This window comes from Notolabrus celidotus, chromosome 19, assembly GCF_009762535.1.
Source record: "Notolabrus celidotus isolate fNotCel1 chromosome 19, fNotCel1.pri, whole genome shotgun sequence".
Lineage (NCBI taxonomy): Eukaryota > Metazoa > Chordata > Actinopteri > Labriformes > Labridae > Notolabrus > Notolabrus celidotus.
This window is the reverse complement of record NC_048290.1, coordinates 29,515,195-29,535,139: the sequence shown is the minus strand read 5'-3', so window position 1 is coordinate 29,535,139 and position 19,945 is coordinate 29,515,195. Positions and strand designations below refer to the sequence as shown.

The 19,945-nt window shown below is 40.4% G+C and overlaps 1 protein-coding gene across 4 annotated transcripts in view; it reads right to left on the bottom strand.

The window, feature by feature from the left end:
• LOC117831117 (poly [ADP-ribose] polymerase tankyrase-1-like) overlaps positions 1-19,945 on the bottom strand; it is a 175,665-nt gene that overhangs the window by 5,194 nt on the left and 150,526 nt on the right. For 2 of the 4 annotated variants that reach the window (XM_034709639.1, XM_034709640.1), the window contains 10 exons: positions 17,103-17,183; positions 16,315-16,501; positions 16,149-16,228; positions 15,657-15,716; positions 13,015-13,135; positions 9,667-9,764; positions 5,793-5,867; positions 5,473-5,578; positions 1,911-2,097; positions 585-741 (listed from right to left, as the gene is read on the bottom strand). In XM_034709639.1, the coding sequence (XP_034565530.1) occupies positions 585-741; positions 1,911-2,097; positions 5,473-5,578; positions 5,793-5,867; positions 9,667-9,764; positions 13,015-13,135; positions 15,657-15,716; positions 16,149-16,228; positions 16,315-16,501; positions 17,103-17,183 (1,152 nt within the window). Of the gene's footprint in view, positions 1-584; positions 742-1,910; positions 2,098-5,472; positions 5,579-5,792; positions 5,868-8,917; positions 9,026-9,666; positions 9,765-13,014; positions 13,136-15,656; positions 15,717-16,148; positions 16,229-16,314; positions 16,502-17,102; positions 17,184-19,945 lie in introns of those variants that run through there. The other 2 variants (XM_034709641.1, XM_034709642.1) reach the window with 2 other exon arrangements.

The following is a 19,945-nucleotide window of genomic DNA, read 5'->3' as shown; positions in this document are numbered from 1 at the left end:
CCAAAATAATACAATTAAAACAGATTTATTTGTAAGTAGAACTTCATCAAGTGTTAAATATTTTATTGAACAATCAATTATTTCATTGAAGAACAAAAACATGAATGTTGAGTTAAATATTACTCATCCCTCTGACCCAACCCATTCAAAAATGAACAACAATGCAATCCCACAAAGTCCCTTTCAAAATATAAAAAAAAAAAGTGAATATAGGGGGCGTGGCCTCAATAGCCCTGCAGTAAGCAGTGTGCTATGTGCATGTGATTAAGGAATAGCAGAGATATTCAACTGTACTTGCATGAATCTGGTTGTTTTAGTCAGGATTATGATCAAATATATTTTCCCCAACTATATTTAAGTTCCCTATTAAGAGCCAACCTTCAATTTAGTCAATTTCTGTTTTTTTCCCGTTAATTATCATAAATTCACGTTAATTCCCATGGAAAGTTGCCAACTTTTAAAATTTCTGGAATTTTGCAACCCTATAAGTCCCACTAACTGATTACTAGATTAAAAATAAATGTATTAAAAAAACAGAACAGATTAGAACTGTGTTTGTGGTAATGAAAGTATGAGAGACTGACCTGCTCTCCTCTGTAGATGACGTATTCTGCGTACGCCAATCCATTGACACTGGGTCGTCCTATAACAGAGTGGTGTCCAGGGGGAGCGTGGGCCATTTTCATCGCACTGAACTGAAGGAAGGACTTCCCCAGCGTCACTCTGCAGAACAGCATTTGTCTGAAATGCAAACACAAAAAAGAATCAATTCACCATAAATGGATTTGGTCAAGGCAGATGGCTGTCTAACATGAGTCTGGTTCTGCTCGAGGTTTCTGCCTGTTAAAGGAAGTTTGTCCTCACCGCTGTAATTAGCTAAGTATAGCGAGGTGCAATGCTAAAGGTGGATTAATATGAGATAAGATTGAGTTTTACCCTGTCTTGGTTTTGGGTCTTTGTTAATAATTTAACAGAGTGGTCTAGACCTGCTCTGTTTGTAAAAGAGTCTTGAGATAACGTTTGTTGTGATTTGGCGCTATACAAATAAAGATTGATTGATTGATTGATTGATTGATTGATTGATTGATATTGACACTTTTTATAAGGTGTCAAACACAAAAACGTCCAATTCCCAGTAATGATCCAGTGTCATTCTGCCCCTCTACATATTCAACTGAACCAAAGGATGGTTTAAACAAATGCACCCTCTAAGGAGAGCAGACTATCTGCTGAGGACGTTCAGGTCTTCCAGTAGTTCCTAACATACTTCCTTGGAATGGCCTGTTAGGAAAGCAGCATCTTAACAGTCGGTGGAAAGAGATAAGGAGGCATGCTCTGTCCTGGGATTCTCTTGATCATCCCTGATATAGAACACATCCCATCCCATGCAGGACATTCTGAAGCAACAGCTCTGCCAGTAATAGGCTGCCTCATCTGCAGTATGTGAAGGAAAGATTGTGCAGATTATTCTCCCTTGCTGATGTCAGACTTAAAAAAACCTGGCTCCAAGTAGAAGATACTAAAGTCTGAAGTTTTCATTGCAAAGATCCTTTCTCCATAATGTGCAATGATGTGAATTCAGCAGCTGTGTATGTTTACTTATGTATTTTCTCTCCTTTTTTTCTGAAGCGCTATCACCCCTGCTGCTAACATCCCCCTGCTGTGCGACTGATAAAGGGTTGTGTTATCCTCCTGCAGTAACACAACAGTGTACCTACTTAGTTGATAAAAGGCTAATCCCTGCTCTCTCTACCTGTGCTCAGAATCCATCTGCAGTAAACTACAGGGGCCCCTCAGAGAGCACAGACTCCTGTCAAGGCCACTAATCCAATGATATGCAAACAAGAGAAGGAAAACATGCCCCTGTGGCAAAGACAATCTATTTCAATGGAACTTGCAAGAAGTCTCACCTGTGGCACACGTAGCAGGAGCGGTCTTTGTGGGTGGGACATCCTGTGCCTCCACCAATCCCATAAACATACTGGTTGCTTTTGGAGGAGTTCTCAGCGAAATAGATCCCAGCACCAAACATGCCGCCAATGTAGGCATGTCGCTCGTCAAAGCCCTTGTGGATGATGGCATTGATAAAGGGGGAACCTAAAATAAGAAAAAAGAATACATGTGTCTTTTATTTATTTTTTTACCATCCAAGTGCACAAAATTGAGCATAGTGTTAGTTCAGGCAGGCCATGAAGTAAAGCTCTTTGCTGCTGCTCTCCCTGCCTTGGCTTTTCAAATGCATATTAAAGAGAGGGGAGGTGTGCTCTCCCAACCTCAGGCTTGTGGAAGGGCAGGGAACTCAGAGCCATACCGCCAAACATAACTTATTGCATTGCAAATAATGAATTCTTTTGACGAGAGTGGTCCTGACTGGAGCGATAGAATCTGCCTTAAAGGTGACATATCACGCTTTTTTCATCAATATATATTGGTCTAAGAGGTCCCCAAAACATGTCTTTAAAGTTTATGCTCAAAAAAACACTTTGAAATCAGAATTTGGTCTGCCTGAAAAACCCTCTTCTTCAGTCCTCCTCAGAACACTCTGTTTTCCCTCTGACCACGCCCCCTCAGGAAGTGGATGTGGTCTCGGCTCTCCAGCACGTTGATCTAATGTTAACATGTTGGCTGAATATACACGGCTGCTCAGAGATCACGTTACTTCAACCCTCTGAATCTGATCCAGAATCTGATCCTGACGGAGAGGCGCCTGTAGCAGGACCTTTCTGAACCATTGGTCACAGATTTAGTGTTTCTTGTTGTTTTATTTATCAGTATGTAGACGTGTGTCTTGGTACACAGCTACGAACATGTAGCTATGTGGCTATGCTAACTAGCGCTAGCACTTATCCATGATAAATAAAAATCATCAACTAGATCTTCAAATCTGCAGACGTGGGGAGTAAAACCGACATCTACCAGAAAGGCAGCAGGACCTTTTCTGAAGGATTGGTCACAGATTCTGTGTTTCTTGTTGTTTTATTTGTCAGTGTGTCGACGTGTGTCTTGGTACACAGCTACAGATACAGCTACAGCTACAGCTATGAACATGTAGCTATGTGGCTATGCTAATTAGCTCTAGCACTTATCCATGATAAATAAAAATCATCCACTAGATCTTCAAATCTGCAGACGTGTGGAGTAAAACCGACCTTTGTGTTTATTAAGACAGCCTACAACTAGCATGCCTCCCTCCTAAGCTCCTTGTTAGCACACATTTGTGCAGGTAATGAAAAACGGAGGGGGGATTCAGTATTATTTTATACAGTCTATGGGCTGAACAAGCTCCGAGCTCTGACTCCGTGACAGACCGGATATTGTTGTTACGTAACAAAAACACTGAAGTCTGAAACGGCTGGTTTCACACACATTTACAGAAAGGTGGAGAAATCAGAACAGGGGCAGAATGGATTTTTTTCATTCTCGGGGGGGTTTGTAGACATGCCAGGGAAACATATTTCAGGTAGAGAACCATTAAAAAGTCAATTTTGCATGATATGTCACCTTTAAGTGCTCTATTTCCTCCCGAATAATGTTTTATATTTTTAGAGAAAAACAGCCTGAGTTGTCAGTTTTGCATTAAGTGCATTTCCCCTTGTACAAACTGCCCAAACAGCTCTCCTCTTCAAACAGTGAATCAAAAATAAAGGAATGCAAAAGCAAACAAAAGCACAAAGACTGCCGACAGAGTGGGGACATCTAGAAACTGTTTGAATAAGTTTTATCTCGGGAAGTCCATGATCCAAGAGACTTTGAAGACAGAATGATCATTGGTGCCAGACATATCATTTTAGGTATCAAAAAAAGTCAAACAACATCCTTGGAATTCTTTTTAGCCAGCACTGTGTAAAGAAACAGCAGACGGCTGCAGTCCTGAGGGTTGTTTCCTGACTAAACTGAGTAGCTGAGAGGCAACATGGAAGATTAATGAGATTCATTCAAGCTCACAGTCAAGCTGCAAGAGTGAAAACATTGCGGTACAAAGTGGAGTTAAGCTCAGAGTGCACAAACGGTTGAACCTTGAAGTAGAGGTCCAAGCTGTGTGTGACTTTTGTCAACTGACAGGAAGAGACTGAAACGAGATGGGAGATATGTTTAAATCTTAGCTGCAAAGAGAAGGTAGATTACTGCTTTTACAGCAACACCACTAAGTTAGTCCAAGTCTTTTATACCCCAAAAGTGGGGTTTGGGACCGCCTGCGGGGTCATGAGACACTAAAGGGCGGTCACAAGAAGTCTTCCAGAATTTTAGTTTTGTTTTATGTCATCTAAAATTGCATATTTTACCCATTGTTAATATATTGACAAAAGCATCAGTAGCAGCAGGTTAATTCATAACAGCACAGGAAACACAGACACATGTGTTTGTAGCTAGGCTCATTTTCTGCAGACTAGCTAAATGAAGTATGAAGCAACATTTAATTACAACGAGGCACAGCGGGGGGGTCTTGGCACCTATATTTAAGGGGTCGCGGCCTGAAAAGTCTGGACACCCCTGTTTCATAGGGACACACCAATGCATCGGTTTAACATCATTAACAACTGATAGCTGCACTATTTATCAACACTGGCCATCTGAATATAATGGGCTATGACTCGTTGTTGGTAGCCAGTGTTTATCTGTTGTTTTGCATCAGTTTAGTGCTGGCATGCTAGTTTACCTGACTGCTGATTCAAAGAAGAGCTTTTTCTCGAGCAGCAGAAGAAGTCATCTGTTGCACAAACTGTTTTGTTTTCACGGTCAAACGTTAAAGAACACGTGGGCAGTGTGGGAGTATTTACACCGTCTCTGAGAAAGATCAGACCCTCAGTTCGCACGACATGTTCCTGTGGCATTTCAAGAAAAGGGACTGACAGCAACAATACATCGGATCTTATTGGGCGTTTGAAAAATGAATTCCTCAATGAATTCCTAAGAGGTAATGAGAAAAACATTGGTACTGCTCTCAGCCCTGATTTTTACAATCAATGCATTCTCAGTCCTTTTATTTTGGCATCTACTTGCTCTTACAGGAAGTTGTGCTATTTTGCATCCCATTACAAAGTGTATGAAACAGGCTGCTACAGGATTGCAGGTAACAGGCTGAGAGATGAGAAAGCGCAATAAAATCAGATCAGTTGAAACTTTAAGTATTAATTGAAAACACATCTGTTTAAGAAAACTAACAGATGATCCAGCTGTGATCTGCTTCTGCTATGTGTAGAAACAGATGCCACATCACAACATCATTAATGCTTCACATTATTGGACAACGTATTTCTCTTCAGAAAGCCTCACCAGGAGGGACTAAGATGCAAACAAATAACAATGGGTGCAATTTATCAAACTTGGTCATCCTGGTTTTCTGATTCCATTTTCTCCCAGCTCCAGCTCCAGCCGGTGACAGTAAAGCAACAAGAACGGTTGAATTACTTGATGATATAAATTAGTTGAAGGAATCAACCGTGCTTATAAATAGCAAAAATGTAACTTTACCATGAAATAGCATCCGCTCGTTGTGATGATTGTGATTCTCATCTGCAATCTCCTTTTGTCTGTGTGCGTATCTCTCTCTCAGCTTCTTATTCACCACTTTCTGAATCTGTACAGTTGCAGGGAAGAAAGAAAGAAGAGATGAGGAGTGAAATAAAGAGAGTTAAGAAATGTAAGTATATTGGATGAAATTAACAAATTTGAATAACACTCTGTCTTTGTTAATTAATGAAATACCTTTTTTGTTGTCATCAATAGAGGAATATATTGTGTACAATGTATGTTTGTGTTTGTGTGTGTGTGTGTTTGTGTTGAGTGCACACCTTAATGATATTGTAGCGGCTGAAGACTCCCCCTGCGTTGCCTCCGTCACGGTGCTCTCTGATAGTGCTCTGCAGCTGAAGAGGAAAATGAATTAGAAATAAATAAAAACAGGGGACTTTCTGAATTACACACCTGTTAGGAATCTATGAGCCTGAAAAAGGAAATATAAGTGATGTAACGTTGTTACGAAATGCTTTGTCTATACATCTGGATAAAAATAAGAAGATGATTCATGCAGCTCTCTAGACAGCATTGGCATTTAGAGACCCGGTGATGAGTCATGTTCTACCCTTGCAGCCCAAGGGTCACTTTATATTCAGAGCAGTTCAGTTTAGATTACCCATCATCGCTGCTGACAGGGTTTTTTTTCCTGCATACATCAACTTCTTGTCTTTTCACTGTTTGAACAAACTAACATTATATAATTTATGAAGCAAGGATTCACTACAGGATTTGTTTGGTTGCATTAGTTTAATAGTCAGGGTGGCCATTTTTTTACACCTGGTATTAAAAGGCATCTTGCTAGAATGCATCTTCTTATGTGTCATAGTGACCTCTTGTGAAGGGATCTAACTTCAAATGTATCGCCTACATCATTTTCATTATACAAGACAAACATATTCATAATCTGTGATGTGCAGAGAAAGAAGATAGAGGTTATGCAGAGAGGAGGCTGAGTATGAATACATCTATTCAGAGGAGATGTTAAACTTTTTGACTTTCATCTACAGTTTTGTCGTTTTATCAGTAGAGAGCATCAACTTCATTGCAGAATGAAGTCTGTTAACAGTAACAATCAGACAGATCTGTCTTATCTATGGTTGCCTCCTTTGTGAAATATAGGTATACTTACTATGCTGCATAAATAAATAAAGCAAATCATAAGTCACATCTCGCTCGCTCTTCTTGGCACCATTTCTTACCCTTTTCTTTCAACCCTGTGCAGATCATCCCTCATTTAAAAAATAATGCACCCTCCCTCTTAATCATTACCTAAATCATTACTGATGATTGGTTCCCAGTTTTCGTGCACAGGCCACTATGATCTCTCTCTCTCTCTCTCTCTCTCTCTCTCTCTTATCCTCCTCTATCCCTCTTTCCAACCCCAACTCTGTTGAGGCAGATGGCTGTCTAACAGGAGTCTGGTCCTGCTCGAGGTTTCTGCCTGTGCAGATCATCCCTCATTCAAAAAATAATGCACCCTCCCTCTTAATCATTACCTAAATCATTACTGATGATTGGTCCCCAGTTTTCTTGCACAGGCCACTATGATCTCTCTCTCTCTCTCTCTCTCTCTCTCTCTCTCTCTCTCTCTCTCTCTCTCTCTCTCTCATCCTCCTCTATCCCTCTTTCCAACCCCAACTCTGTTGAGGCAGATGGCTGTCTAACAGGAGTCTGGTCCTGCTCGCGGTTTCTGCCTGTTAAAGGGATATTTTTCCTTGCCGCTGTAACTAGCTGTGTACTGTGAGTTGCAATGCTCATGGTGGATTAAGATGAGACAAGACTTGGTCCTGTCAGTAAGAGGGAACTGGATCTTATCCTGTCTTGGTGTTGGGTCTTTGTTAATAATTGAACATAGAGTGGTCTAGACCTGCTCTGTTAGTAAAAGTGTTTTGGGATAACGTTTGTTGTGATTTGGTGCTATACAAACAAAGATTGATTGATTGAATGAATTGACTCTAATGCAAGTTTGGAATTGTATGGTATGATTGATATGTATTTAATAAGGCAAGTAGCCTTTCAATTAACATCACTGTTGCTCTGAATAATAAGGAAGAGGAGGAGGATGCTAAGAATATGGCGATAAACATCCTGTGCTATAAGCTGTCTACTTGTTATCAGGTCAATTGCATAGACTGTATAATAAATGGACGTAGTATCTGGACGTCACCCATCTGTTTCTGAAGCACTGTTTTGAAGTCTATCATCGGCAGGAGCCATATTGGAAATGCTGAACTCAACCTTACTTCTGTCGAGCTAGTGTGAGGTAAAGAGGCGGGCTCCGAGCCTCCTCCCCAACAGCTTGCAGCTGCCGTGTTATGACAAAAGTCACCCCCTGTACAGTGGGTGCCAATTGAAAAATGAGCTATTCAGACTGAAATCATTTTTTGAACCAGGCTGTAAACATGTTTATTTCTGCTGTAAAGATCGGCTTTTTTTAACTGGTGTGTATGTGGTGTCCGATACTTCTGGGACCAGCCTCAAGTGGACACTCAAGAAACTGCAGTTTTTAACACTTCTGCATTGGCTTCAATTCCTCCGGCCAGATGTTGCCACTTGATCAATCATGATGCATGTATAAACTTGAACTGAATGCATTAAACAGTCTAAGAAAGCAATACAATCTTCAGCCTCGAAATGCCCTCTCCACCCAAGTATTAATGTATTCCTTTTTCTTTTACAGAATTGAATGATCCAACTGGGATCACATTTACTGGTTAAAACCCGGTGTTAACAGGACACAAAGTGCAAGATCTTAATGCTAAGGCATCAATTCGATGTGTTCCAAGCCACCCTGAAGTACTGCCTCATCACCATGAACTGGGAAGAGTCAGTGTGACGGACTACTTGCCCGTCATTCTTGTCTGAGTCGAAACTTCATTAAACTCTTTTATTTGCACTATTATTCATATTATTCCAAGCTTGCAGAAACTATAGATTATGCATAAGAGTGTCATTATGAAGTGACAAAGAGGAAGGGGGATCATATATATTGTAGAAGTATCTGTCAGTTCTGTCATTGTTACCAGAGGCTCCAGTCTGCTGTTGGGGTTCATACACTTTAGTTATAAAGCACAGAACTGTAGAGTAACAGCAGGCTGATGATCAAAGACAGTCTTTTTTAATCAAGTATTTAACTTCTCCCTCTTTATGATAAATATAACACAAGCGTAATATATAATACAAGTGATTATTAATGTCTCCTCCAGTGTCAGCTGGGGTCAGTTTAAGCCCCACTATGACTCTTAACATGATAAGTGGTATAGATGATGGTCAAATGTTTTCAATAATAAAGAAATGATGTACATGTTTATTTGCATATGATGCAGGGAAGTGAGATCTGGTCATTAGAGACGCATTATAGCATTTTAATACCAGGCGTGAACAGATGTATTTAAAGCTGTCCACTTGTGATATGATCACCCAGGAGGACTGTTATTACAGGGCAGATTCAGCCAGTGATGAAGTAGATCTGCAGCTTATTCAATCATGGTGGACATCCAAACAATGCCTGTGGGAAATTTAGATGATCGCAGTTGCAAAAGTGTGGCATCAGCAGTGAGAGAGACAGAACTGAGCCCACGAAGAGAAAAATGAAGTGGAATACAACATGAGCTGCAGCAGCTGTGAGTGATTAATGTCTTTCACTTACTCATTGTATCATCCTAATAACTGGAATGACTGATGATGATAGAAAACTAGTGTATTACAGGCAGAGGAACTTAACCTACATTTTCTGCTGTTAGAGGCAAGCCAGAGAGACAACGTGTCAGTCATTTTTTAAGTGCTTGGATATTCAGTTTAAATTACCTGTTAAGTTTCTGTTAATATCTGACAATCCTCATTACATTTTCAACCATTCAGACTACTATCAGCTGTCTCTCTGAGTTACTGCTTTAATTTACAAGACAAATGTAGTCAAGAGGGCGGTCATATTGATATGTCGTCTCATATCTGTACAACTGTGTGGTTTGTCCTTTCCCAAGTGGCTGAAATCACCAGTGATAGAAATCATAACAAACCCACTGAGAGGCTTCATTGAATTATTCATCACAGTGCTATAAAGACATGCAGGAAGTAACGTTAAGAAAATAGCGGTGTCTGGGCTGTGAATGAAGGTGGATGTGTGTGTTTAAAAGTGTGTTTGCTTACTTCCTCCTCCACAGACTGGAACTCCTTGTCGTCAGGTGCCAGGTCTATCAGCACAGTGCCCTGGCTGGAGCAGTGGAACGTCAGGTAGGGGTTTGCACCTATAGAAATGGAAACAAAGCATTCATTATGACGCTGACCTTTAAGGTATGTCAACTAAAGGTTATGCATTCCAGTTTCTGATGACAACACTTGAGGCTTTAAGGTTCTTTATTAGTTTATTAGACAGTCAGCTTAAATTAACATCTACAACCAAAGTGTTCAAAGTCCATCCATTATTCATCTAACCATGAGGCAGGTGTACTCTGAACACATCTTAAAATGATCACAGAAACTTGACAGATTTTTGCTGAAGGAAACCAACTGGTCCTTTAATGTATAATGATATAATATAATGTCTGTATATGGTATCACATATATACTTTAACCAGGTTATACAAATTCTAAATAAAAAAAATGGGTACGTCAAATATATACTGTATATATATTTATCACAATTCATCGCATGATTGTCCATAGTTATTCACCATTAACTAATCGCACAGTTGTATTTTATCTGGGGATGCACCGATCCGATCCTGGTATCAGATATCGGCTAGATCGGACTCAAAAAGCTAGATCGGATATCAGTGACAAAGGGCCGATATATAGTGCCGATCCATATGGCAGATCTATTCATCTCAGTTCTATGCTTTTCTGTGTTTACAACAGCCATGTGCATCTCCTACATCATCAGCGCAGACTGGTCTGTGCAGCTTTTGCCCTGGGGAGCATGATGGAGGATAACTACAGAAGCTCTGCAGTTTAGCTGCATTTCATACTTCTTTTAAGAACTCCACCGGAAACTTGAAACATGTGCAGTGCTAATGTTTCGACGGATGGCAGTCACCCTGAAAATCATAATGGGAGCCCAAAGGAAGAAGTTTACCTGACCTGTAGCTGACTACAAAGAAGCAAGAAACCTTCTATAAATGGATTCAAAGTGTGAAAAAAACAGACCAGTTATTGGATTTAATTGTTCCAGATCCTTGAAATAAAGGGATCCCAGCCTCTGGTTTAGTACTTGGAACCCAAGTACAGTTCACCATCAAGTCAGAAAAGCCTGAAGTTGCCAAAACATGATTCTATGCTCACATTAAGGAATAAAGATTGTTAAATCAATACCAGGATCAGATTGGCTAGTATCGGTACTGGCAGATACCAAAGCCCAGGTATCGATATCGGTATAGGGACCTAAAAAGTAGGATTGGTGCATCCCTAATTTTATCTCTTCTAAATATACCTTAAAGCAGGGGTTCTCAAACTTTTTGGAGCCAGGGACCCCTTACAGGTGAGAACATTGTCCAAGGACCCCGTCATAATTGTAACATAGACTAAGCACATGCTTACTACCATTTGCACTCTTAGTTTCCCTTGGAACTATTTGTATTGTAAAACGTATCAATGTAAATCCTTCAGACCTGTACCATAGTGATAAACAGATAACACTTCAATTTGAATCAAGTAAATACCACTTGTATCCTTTAAAACAGAGGGTCAGTTCATTCCTTGTGGACTCAACATGACAGCATTTATACTTTTCAAGTAATTGATCTTAAACACTTTCAGAAAATTAACAGTAGCAAGAGTCACATATCCCTACAAGCCACCAAATGGTATCATAACAATGGTGTATATGCTGTTTTGTAATGACACAGCACAATTTTATAATTTATTAGAAATGTATTCTAATTATTTCACGGACCCCCACGCTATGGTTAGCGGACCCCCAGGGGTCCCAGGACCCCACTTTGAGAACCACTGCCTTAAAGGGATATTTCAAGTTTTTAATACTCATAGCATTGGAGTGGACAAACATTAGTGCTTTATGCAAATGTATATCTATTATATTGCAACAATCCTAAACAATGACAAATACTGTCCCCAAAAGTCTCCAGAGTAACCTCAAAGACAATGCAAGCTCCAAAATATGCTGAAAGCACAACATGGCAAACTCAAGCCCAATAAGCAACAACAGATAGGATTGTAATGACCAGAATGTAACATTACTTTGTATTATTACCTGGCTCTCCTACTGATCTTCTGGCTGCATAGGAAGCTTGGTTCTGATTGGTCAAAACCCCTTGTCAATGGTTATTAACTTTTACTAACATGAGCAAGGTAAGAGGAAACTGATCACACATCATGTCAAATCAATCCGCAGAAAAGAGGTAAAACTGTTCGTTTCTATTTGTATTAAAACAATGTGACAACTCTGTTCAGCAATACTAGCAGCTGCAGCAGAGCAGGTGAGTGAATGAGGACAGTTTCATGTTAAATGGACCGCAATAGGGAGATAATAATCCATCGCCAACGTTAACTGCTTCGGAATCACTGGGAGAATTTCTTTTTAAACTGTACACACATATCATTTTAAATCAATACAATAATCAGTAACTAATATTTTGGGTAATAAGCAGGATAATTTATGGTTACTAGGTACAGAGAAAATGAGACAATCCCTTAAATACTAACACAATGAGGTGTCCAGCTTTACACTTGTATAGGCTTATCAAACATCCCCATGTCTTTAAGCAGCTCAGCATCAAATGATGGACTGCATGCAATCACAACAACAGACACATCATACAAGAGCTGCATCTGTCAGTTAAGTTTAACATCCCTTTAGAATCATTCCCTGGATCCTTCACACCTAAAGAAAATAACCTCACACACTGTAACTGTGTCTAATCTATAATGGGGGGAAATAGGGCAACGCTGGATACTTTGCAAAGGAAACACCTTTACAACTTCGTCAAGGAGGAGGAGTAGGAGGAGGGCTGTGTGCATCAGCTGTGAGCTTGGCTTCTAGTGGTGTTTGAGGCTCGACACACTCAGGAGGTATAACTTAATTCACATCGAGAGTAAATGCAAATGACTTTAATCTGGTTGAGAGAACAGAAACATCTGGCAGGGCTTTGAAGCTGCCACTCAGAGGGCCAGTTTCTTTATCCAGTTCTGCTAAAGGAGGTTGGTTTTTTACTTGCAATCCACAATGCTACCACTGCAACTGCTCCATGATTTCCCACGGGGCGGGCCGAGGCTCATAATCACAGAACGTAGGATATTAATCACGTCAAAACAAATATCGGCGTTAACTTTGACAGCCCAAAAACAAAATATATAAATGTTTATTCACTATGTTTTAAGACTTAAAGTTCATTTAAATACTACACATTTAGTTTTACTCACACTTCTCTGCTTCAGTAGCAACAATAGCTCATTGAGTGAGTCTTAAAAAAACATGTTGACTAGCATTGTAATGGGGCATTTTCCCTGCAGCTGCACCCTCTTGAATTTGTGTTTCCTAACCTTGTTGGCCTCCCAGCAGCCTTTCGATGCCCTTGATGAGTTTGTGTCTGTGACCGTAAGCGTTGATGCCAATCTCTTTGAGCTCTTCGTGTCCCATGTCTGCCAGCACATCCAGGGAAATCTGCCCAGAGAGAAAGAGACAGTCATTTCAGTCTTGCTTGTAATTGTGTGTGCTGCTTAAAGAATGCACAATCATATGAAATATAACATTCTAATATGATCAATAATATGCTATTGAGGAAAATCAATTGTAATTTGACTGTATTGATCAGGATACTTCTGCACAGACATGAATTAAAAAGGCCCTTTTGTTTGATGGTCCCAGCAGGAGCTCATACTGTCACTAATCATCGAGACTGCCAGTCAGGACTGAATTTGGTGACACAAGACGTATTGCAGAGAAAACACTAGTGACAAATATTCATGAGAGAAAGACAAAAGCAGCATCAAGAAAAGGTCAATGAATGAATGACTGTAATCACATCATTCACATGCAAATGGATGATGCTGAGGTCTGCATGTTTGTTCAGTGGGAGCAGAGACGAGAGTCACGCAGGAGGCTGAGATAACTCAGCTTTTCAAAAGATAACCTTTACCAACATTCTGCTGCTTTGCTGTGATCAACACCGTGTTACTCATCACAGATTAACTAGTCTACTGGGGGTTTACTGAGACTGGTGCAACGAAGCCAAACTGAGGCTGGGAATTTATCTGGCACCACTAGTCAAAACAGAACAGCAGTTCCAAATTAAAAAAACTGCTTTTTATTCTTCATCATAAACTTGTGTGATCGTTCTGACAGTGCAATACAGTTTACATTGCATCCAATATTATGACACATTGGCTTGACTAATGCTTTGAGCTGTAATCCAGCTGACATGTCATTAGAGGGGTGCGGATTTTGGCCATGAGGTTGGGTCATGTGTCCCATGTACAGAGTTAAGGGTCCTCAAAGCAGGCAACCCAGGTTCAATTCAAACCTGCAGCCCTTTACACATATCATTTCCCCCTCTCTTTTTCCAGATTTCCTGCTGTGTTCACTCTTCTTTTCTCTGATTGAAGGCATAGAAGTAAAAAAAAAATGTAGCGATAAACAATGTGTCACCTGGTGCATCCTGCTAAATAACTGTTATTATGATTACTTCCTGATAATCCTGCAAAATTGTACCAAATCTAGACTATAATGAGGATCAATTTTCAGATGTTTAGCATAATGTGTGATGAGACTTGATACTTTAAAGGTGTTTTATTTTCTAATCCTCTTCAACAACAACAAAAAAGTGAGAGGTGACTCACACAGCAAGTTATTACTGGATATAAATCATAACAGCTACATTAGGTTAGGTTTTTTTGTTTTGCTCTTGGTGTACGAAACAAAAAATGATTATAAGCTTAGATGTTTTTAATAATTATATCTTTTCAAATGTCTGATTATTAAATCTCTGGCTCTCTGTTCATACTCTGCAAGAAAAAAATGAACTTTTCCATTACCACCCAGCTGACTCTCACTTTCATCTCAGTCCTCACCTGAATGCTAATGACTTGCTTGTTTCCCTTCAGGGGGCCAAAGCATAAAAACACACACTAACAGATATCCTATATGCTGCTGCCATAATGTCATTTATGCTTAACCGTTTGCTTGCTGTCAACTGTCAAATTCCACTTTTTATTTCTGTCTGTCTTTGTTTTCTCCTCTTTCTGAAACTCCAACTGTGTTCATTTCTTTCTTTACCATATATGTTCTCCATCTCTTTCATCTAAATCTATTTCTCTATCTCTGTTTTGGTCAAGGCAGATGGCTGTCTAACATGAGTCTGGTTCTGCTGGAGGTTTCTGCCTGTTAAAGGAAGTTTTTCCTTGCTGCTGTAACTAGCTGAATACTGTGAGGTGCAATGCTCATGGTGATCTAAGATGAGATCAGACGGAGTCTTGTCTTAAGAGGGGACTGGATCATATCCTGTCTTGATGTTGGGTCTTTGTTAATACTGTAACATAGAGTATGGTCTAGACCAAGGGTTCCTAAAGTGTGGGTCGGGAACCCCTGGGGGGGTCACGAGACACAAATGGGGGGTTATGAGATGTCTTCAAGAATCTTTTTTTAAGTTATCTAAAAATAGTACATTTTACCCATTACAGTAAATAATATAGACAAAAATAGTAGCTAAGCTTGAAATAAAACCTTGTAAATATAAAATGTAATGAGTTTTCTGCCTTTCTTTTTGCCAGATGACTCCTATGTTTAGGGTTACTGAACACTGAATTATCAAAAGCATCAGCAGCAGTAGGAAGCAGGAAACAGACACATGCTCATGTAGGTAGGCTAATTTTCTGCAGAGCAGCTAAATGAAGCCACATTAAATCCCTTTGAGGGACAGTGGGGGTCACAAGTCTTTGGGGGTCGCAGCCTGAAAAATTTGGGAACCCCTGGTTAGACCTGCTATGTTGGAAGAATAATTGAGATAACATTTGTTGTGATTTGGTGCTATACAATAATCTTTGACTGTCATTGTTGTGCTGTGTTTGTAGATTAATGTTATAAAAAGTGCAAGACTAAAAGTTTACAACACAGCTAAAGTCTCTGTTCGGCTGTACTGTTCTAACTCATATGCTCATGTCTAAAATGTGAACATGATGATGCTGACCTGGTGTGATGTTTCCTCTGATGACTGTCCTGTTAGCACGTTAATATTTGAATGTTGCCACTAAACACAAAGTACAGTTTGGGCAGATGAGCATTTAACTATTTGTACAACTATTCACACACAGATCTGAAGCCATAAATACATACAATTGTTTATACAAAATATCTCCCAGAGGGAACATTTGGGTTTCTATGGCAATCAATCTGTTAATTATTTTAAGTCTGAAGTTAGAAAAACAGAGGAGCATTGCTATTCCAGATGTAACACGCTAGAATTAATAAAAACTGGCACAAAGAACGTAAAAAGGGACGAGAATAAATTTGTTCACATCAATTATTTTCAAACAAGCCTGAGCAAGTAAGATGCTGGAAACAAATAACACAAGCTGAAAACAGGATGATACAAATCTGCACATTAGATATGTCTACCTCCTATTAAATCTGTTTCTTCTAACTGTCCTATTCTCAGAGATACATCAAAACGTATTTGTACCTGCTCCCGCTGAAAGATGTCTCTTAGGTGTTCCAGCCCCAGACTCTTCAAGAATTGGTTGATGGTCATGTCGAGCAGAGCTGCAGAGACACAGTGATGTCAGCAGGGTTATTAGAAGAGGCCCAGCTGTTAAACATTTACATCAACAGCATTTTGAACAACGTACCCTCTCCCTCTTTTCTGTCCGAGCCCGATGCTCCGTCTGCTGTTCCGGTGGCCCCGCCCACAGTGATGTCACCGATGGATGTGGTCAGGTTGTCTATACTGCTGGCTGCAGAAAGGCAGGACGGGGATGGAGAGGGAGAAATGACCACGCCCCCTGTTGCACCTGTGCTCACCACACTGGCGCTCACCTGGGAGAAGAAGAGAAGATTTGGTAAGGGGGCGTGTCCAATCGTATTAATTTACATGACATTTTTTAATGACTGAGACTTTTAACAACTCTCCTGCATGTCAGTCCCCTGTCTATCCATAGATTACCTCCTCTATCCAGTGTCATTTACTCCCCTAGTAAAGGCATGAAAGCCCCAAAATATAACTTCAAAAATAAATGATAATAATTCAACTCCCCACTCATTCTCAGATTCACTGACTACTTTCAGTGCTTACAGGTCATCTGACATCTCAGATTTTCTTCTCATACACTTAATGTGACAGTCCAAATGCTTCTGAGGCTGATGCAAACTAACAACTGTCTACAGGCGTCCAACATTTGGAGCAACATTCATGGGATTTGTAGTTTTTGAGGCAAGGCTTCGCACTAGATGGATGATTACACTCTAACATAAACACTGACACCACATCTTCTCTACATGATTAACCTTTGACAGACATTCCGGACTGTTCCAGTAAATCAACTTCACAGCAAATACACATTGTGACCACCACAGACAGGAAGTTTCAGCTGAAGGCGTCTGACTTCACTTGTATGTTTGCATATGTGTGGATACTCACCACAGTGGCCTGAGGTTTTAAACAGCTGGGCAGGGCGTCTGGCGGCATAGCGTCAATCAGTAATGCTCTGATGTCATCAGCCTGCAACAAATAAACATAAAACCAAATGAAGTACATGTATTGTTCAGATACCCTTTGTATGAGTGTCTACCTAAAACAAAACACAGTGTGCATGCATTCTTATCATTGCTCTTTCTCAATCTTAAAGCTGCTGTTGGTAGGAATGGTGTAAAAAATGTTACTTTTTTTCTGCTGGGTTTGGAGAAAAGGTCATAATACCCATCTGTACTCATCTGTAAGTGAAGTAATTTGAGATAATGGTGAAATCTCTGTGTTTTCCAATACCTATGTATAAAGCAATGTTATTATTCCCCTCGTTCCCATTATGACGGACCAATCAGAGCTAATCTACAATCCTCCGTCCTGATTGGTCGAGTGGCGGCCCCACTACTTCGCCCTGATTAGCTGGGAAGCCACAACTTCCTTATGGAATGCGCAAAACGATCTTTTGTGGGCGGAGTTACGGGAGCAGAGAGGGGAGGGGTAGTGTTGACATTTGAAATCTCTCTCTGAACTGATGTTTATATCACGACTACCAACAGCAGCTTTAAGGCTGATTTATACTTCTGCGTCGAATCGCCAGTGTAGCCTATGCGGGAGGTCTGCGTAGCTCCCGTACCAACACAGAGGCCTACGCACATAGCTGACACACACATCCTCCAAAATGTTAAAAGGACGTTTTGCTGTTGTAACTTGCTAAATACTGCGAGGTGCAATGCTCATGGTGGATTAAGATGAGATAAGACTGAGTCTTATCCTGTCTTGGTGTTGGGTCTCTGTTCATAATTTAACATTGAGTGGTCTAGACCTGCTCTGTTTGTAAAAGCTTCTTGAGATAAAGTTTGTTGTGATTTGGCGCTATACAAATAAAGATTTGATTGAGATTGGTTGATTGCAACAATGCTAACATTTAGCATTTGGCGAACATGATTTGCTATTGTGATAGCTGAAAAATGGAGATTGTTAAAAGTCTGAGTGGTAAACTGAAGAATGTGTATAATACAGCAAACAAAGCTTAGCAACACGTTCTAAGCTTTGTTTGCTGTATTATACACATTCGTCGGCTGTGGCTCAGTGGGGAGAGTCGGTCGTCTTACAATCGGAAGGTTGGCGGTTCGATCCCAGCTGCAGCAGTCACATGCTGAAGTGTCCTTGAGCAAGACACTGAACCCCATTGCTCCCTCTGTTGTTCAGAGGTGTGTGAATGTGTACAAATGAGAGATCAGCTAATACTGATGGTTCCTTACATTAGCAGCCTCTACCATCAGTGAGGGAATAGGTATGAATGGGTGAATGTGATGAGTAGTGTGCGAAAGTGCTTTGAGTGATCAGACAGACTAGAAAAGCACTATCTAAGTACAAGTCCATTTACCATTTTTTTTAACGAATGAGATTAGCTAACACTGATGGTCCCTCACTACATAGCAGCCTCTACCATCAGTGAGTGAATGGGTATGAATGGGTGTATGTGACGAGTAGTGTAAAAAGTACTTTGAGTGGTCAGAAAGACTAGAAAAACGCTATATAAGTACAAGTCCATTTACCAAGTCCATTTACCAACACTTGCCAACATAAGCTTGTCATCACACCAGACTACATGAGAAGCAGAACTCACCAGTGTCAGAATCAGAATCTCTGATCAACTGTCTTACCATCAGGGAGCTTGTGTTTACATTATTGGTTTACTTTGCTCATAACATGTAACTGTATTATCTACCTGTAATATAATCATACTCTCTCTTTGTCAGCTCTTTGAAGCACTTTGATGGAGCAGACTGATCATCTTTATTGTTATTGCGGGTGTCTAACCGATGCCTTGTGAAGCTGAATTTGCTGGTCAATAAATCACCTTCCTCTACAATATTTGTCGCCTCTATTAAAGCTGGGGTTGGTAATCAGATTTAGATCCACTTTTTGTCATACTGGTTAAAATTATCTTTATGTCCTGATGGTAATCATTACATAATGTGTTCTTAAAAAGAGTGAAAAAAACTGCTATCTACAGCCGGAGTAAACCTGGGAAAACACCAACCAATCACAGTTTTTTGGCTCCCCAAATTTTAAACCAATCAAATCCCGTCCAGCCGTTCTGCCCGCCTCCTGAGCGTACATTTCCCCGGCGTTCACTCTGAGTCCCCGTCTCCTGCCTCTGCTTCCCCTGACTCTATTTACTGCCCCTCTCACTCGACCTCGGGCCTGTCCCCTCTGACCTGATGAGGTGCTTTGCTCAGGACTGTAGTCCGGATCAGAGTCTAAAAAGCTCTCACCAACAAGCAGAATAACGACGTTCAGTCGTTCCTTCGTTAATGACGTTCAGTAAGTCCTACAGAAAATATATATTTATTGTAGCGTCCGTCCGGACGCTGTAGTGATGACGAGCCGATTCGTGAACACGTTGAGTTTTAATAACCGGTCACTGTCGGCCGTGATCTCGCCAACCAACAAAACAACAATCAATGTTTGAATGAATGAAGAACTTCTCCTCTTGTCTCTCCTCTCTCCAGCTCACACACTCTACACCTCTCCTGATGCCTTCACTGACTGTCAACACTGTAGGAATTAAGAACATCTACACTGAACAGGTTTAACAAACAGTACAGCTGTTACAGTATTATATATGTGTTATAACTTTTCTCCTGATATCGTGTCACCAGTACAACTGGATAATGCTAGAATGACAGTTGTGAGTGCTAACAGCAGCCATGTTTGTTTGTGTTTTTAACTTTCACTATGAGAATGTTTTGGTGAGGACCGGTTTTGAATCAGTCACCATCATATGGTCG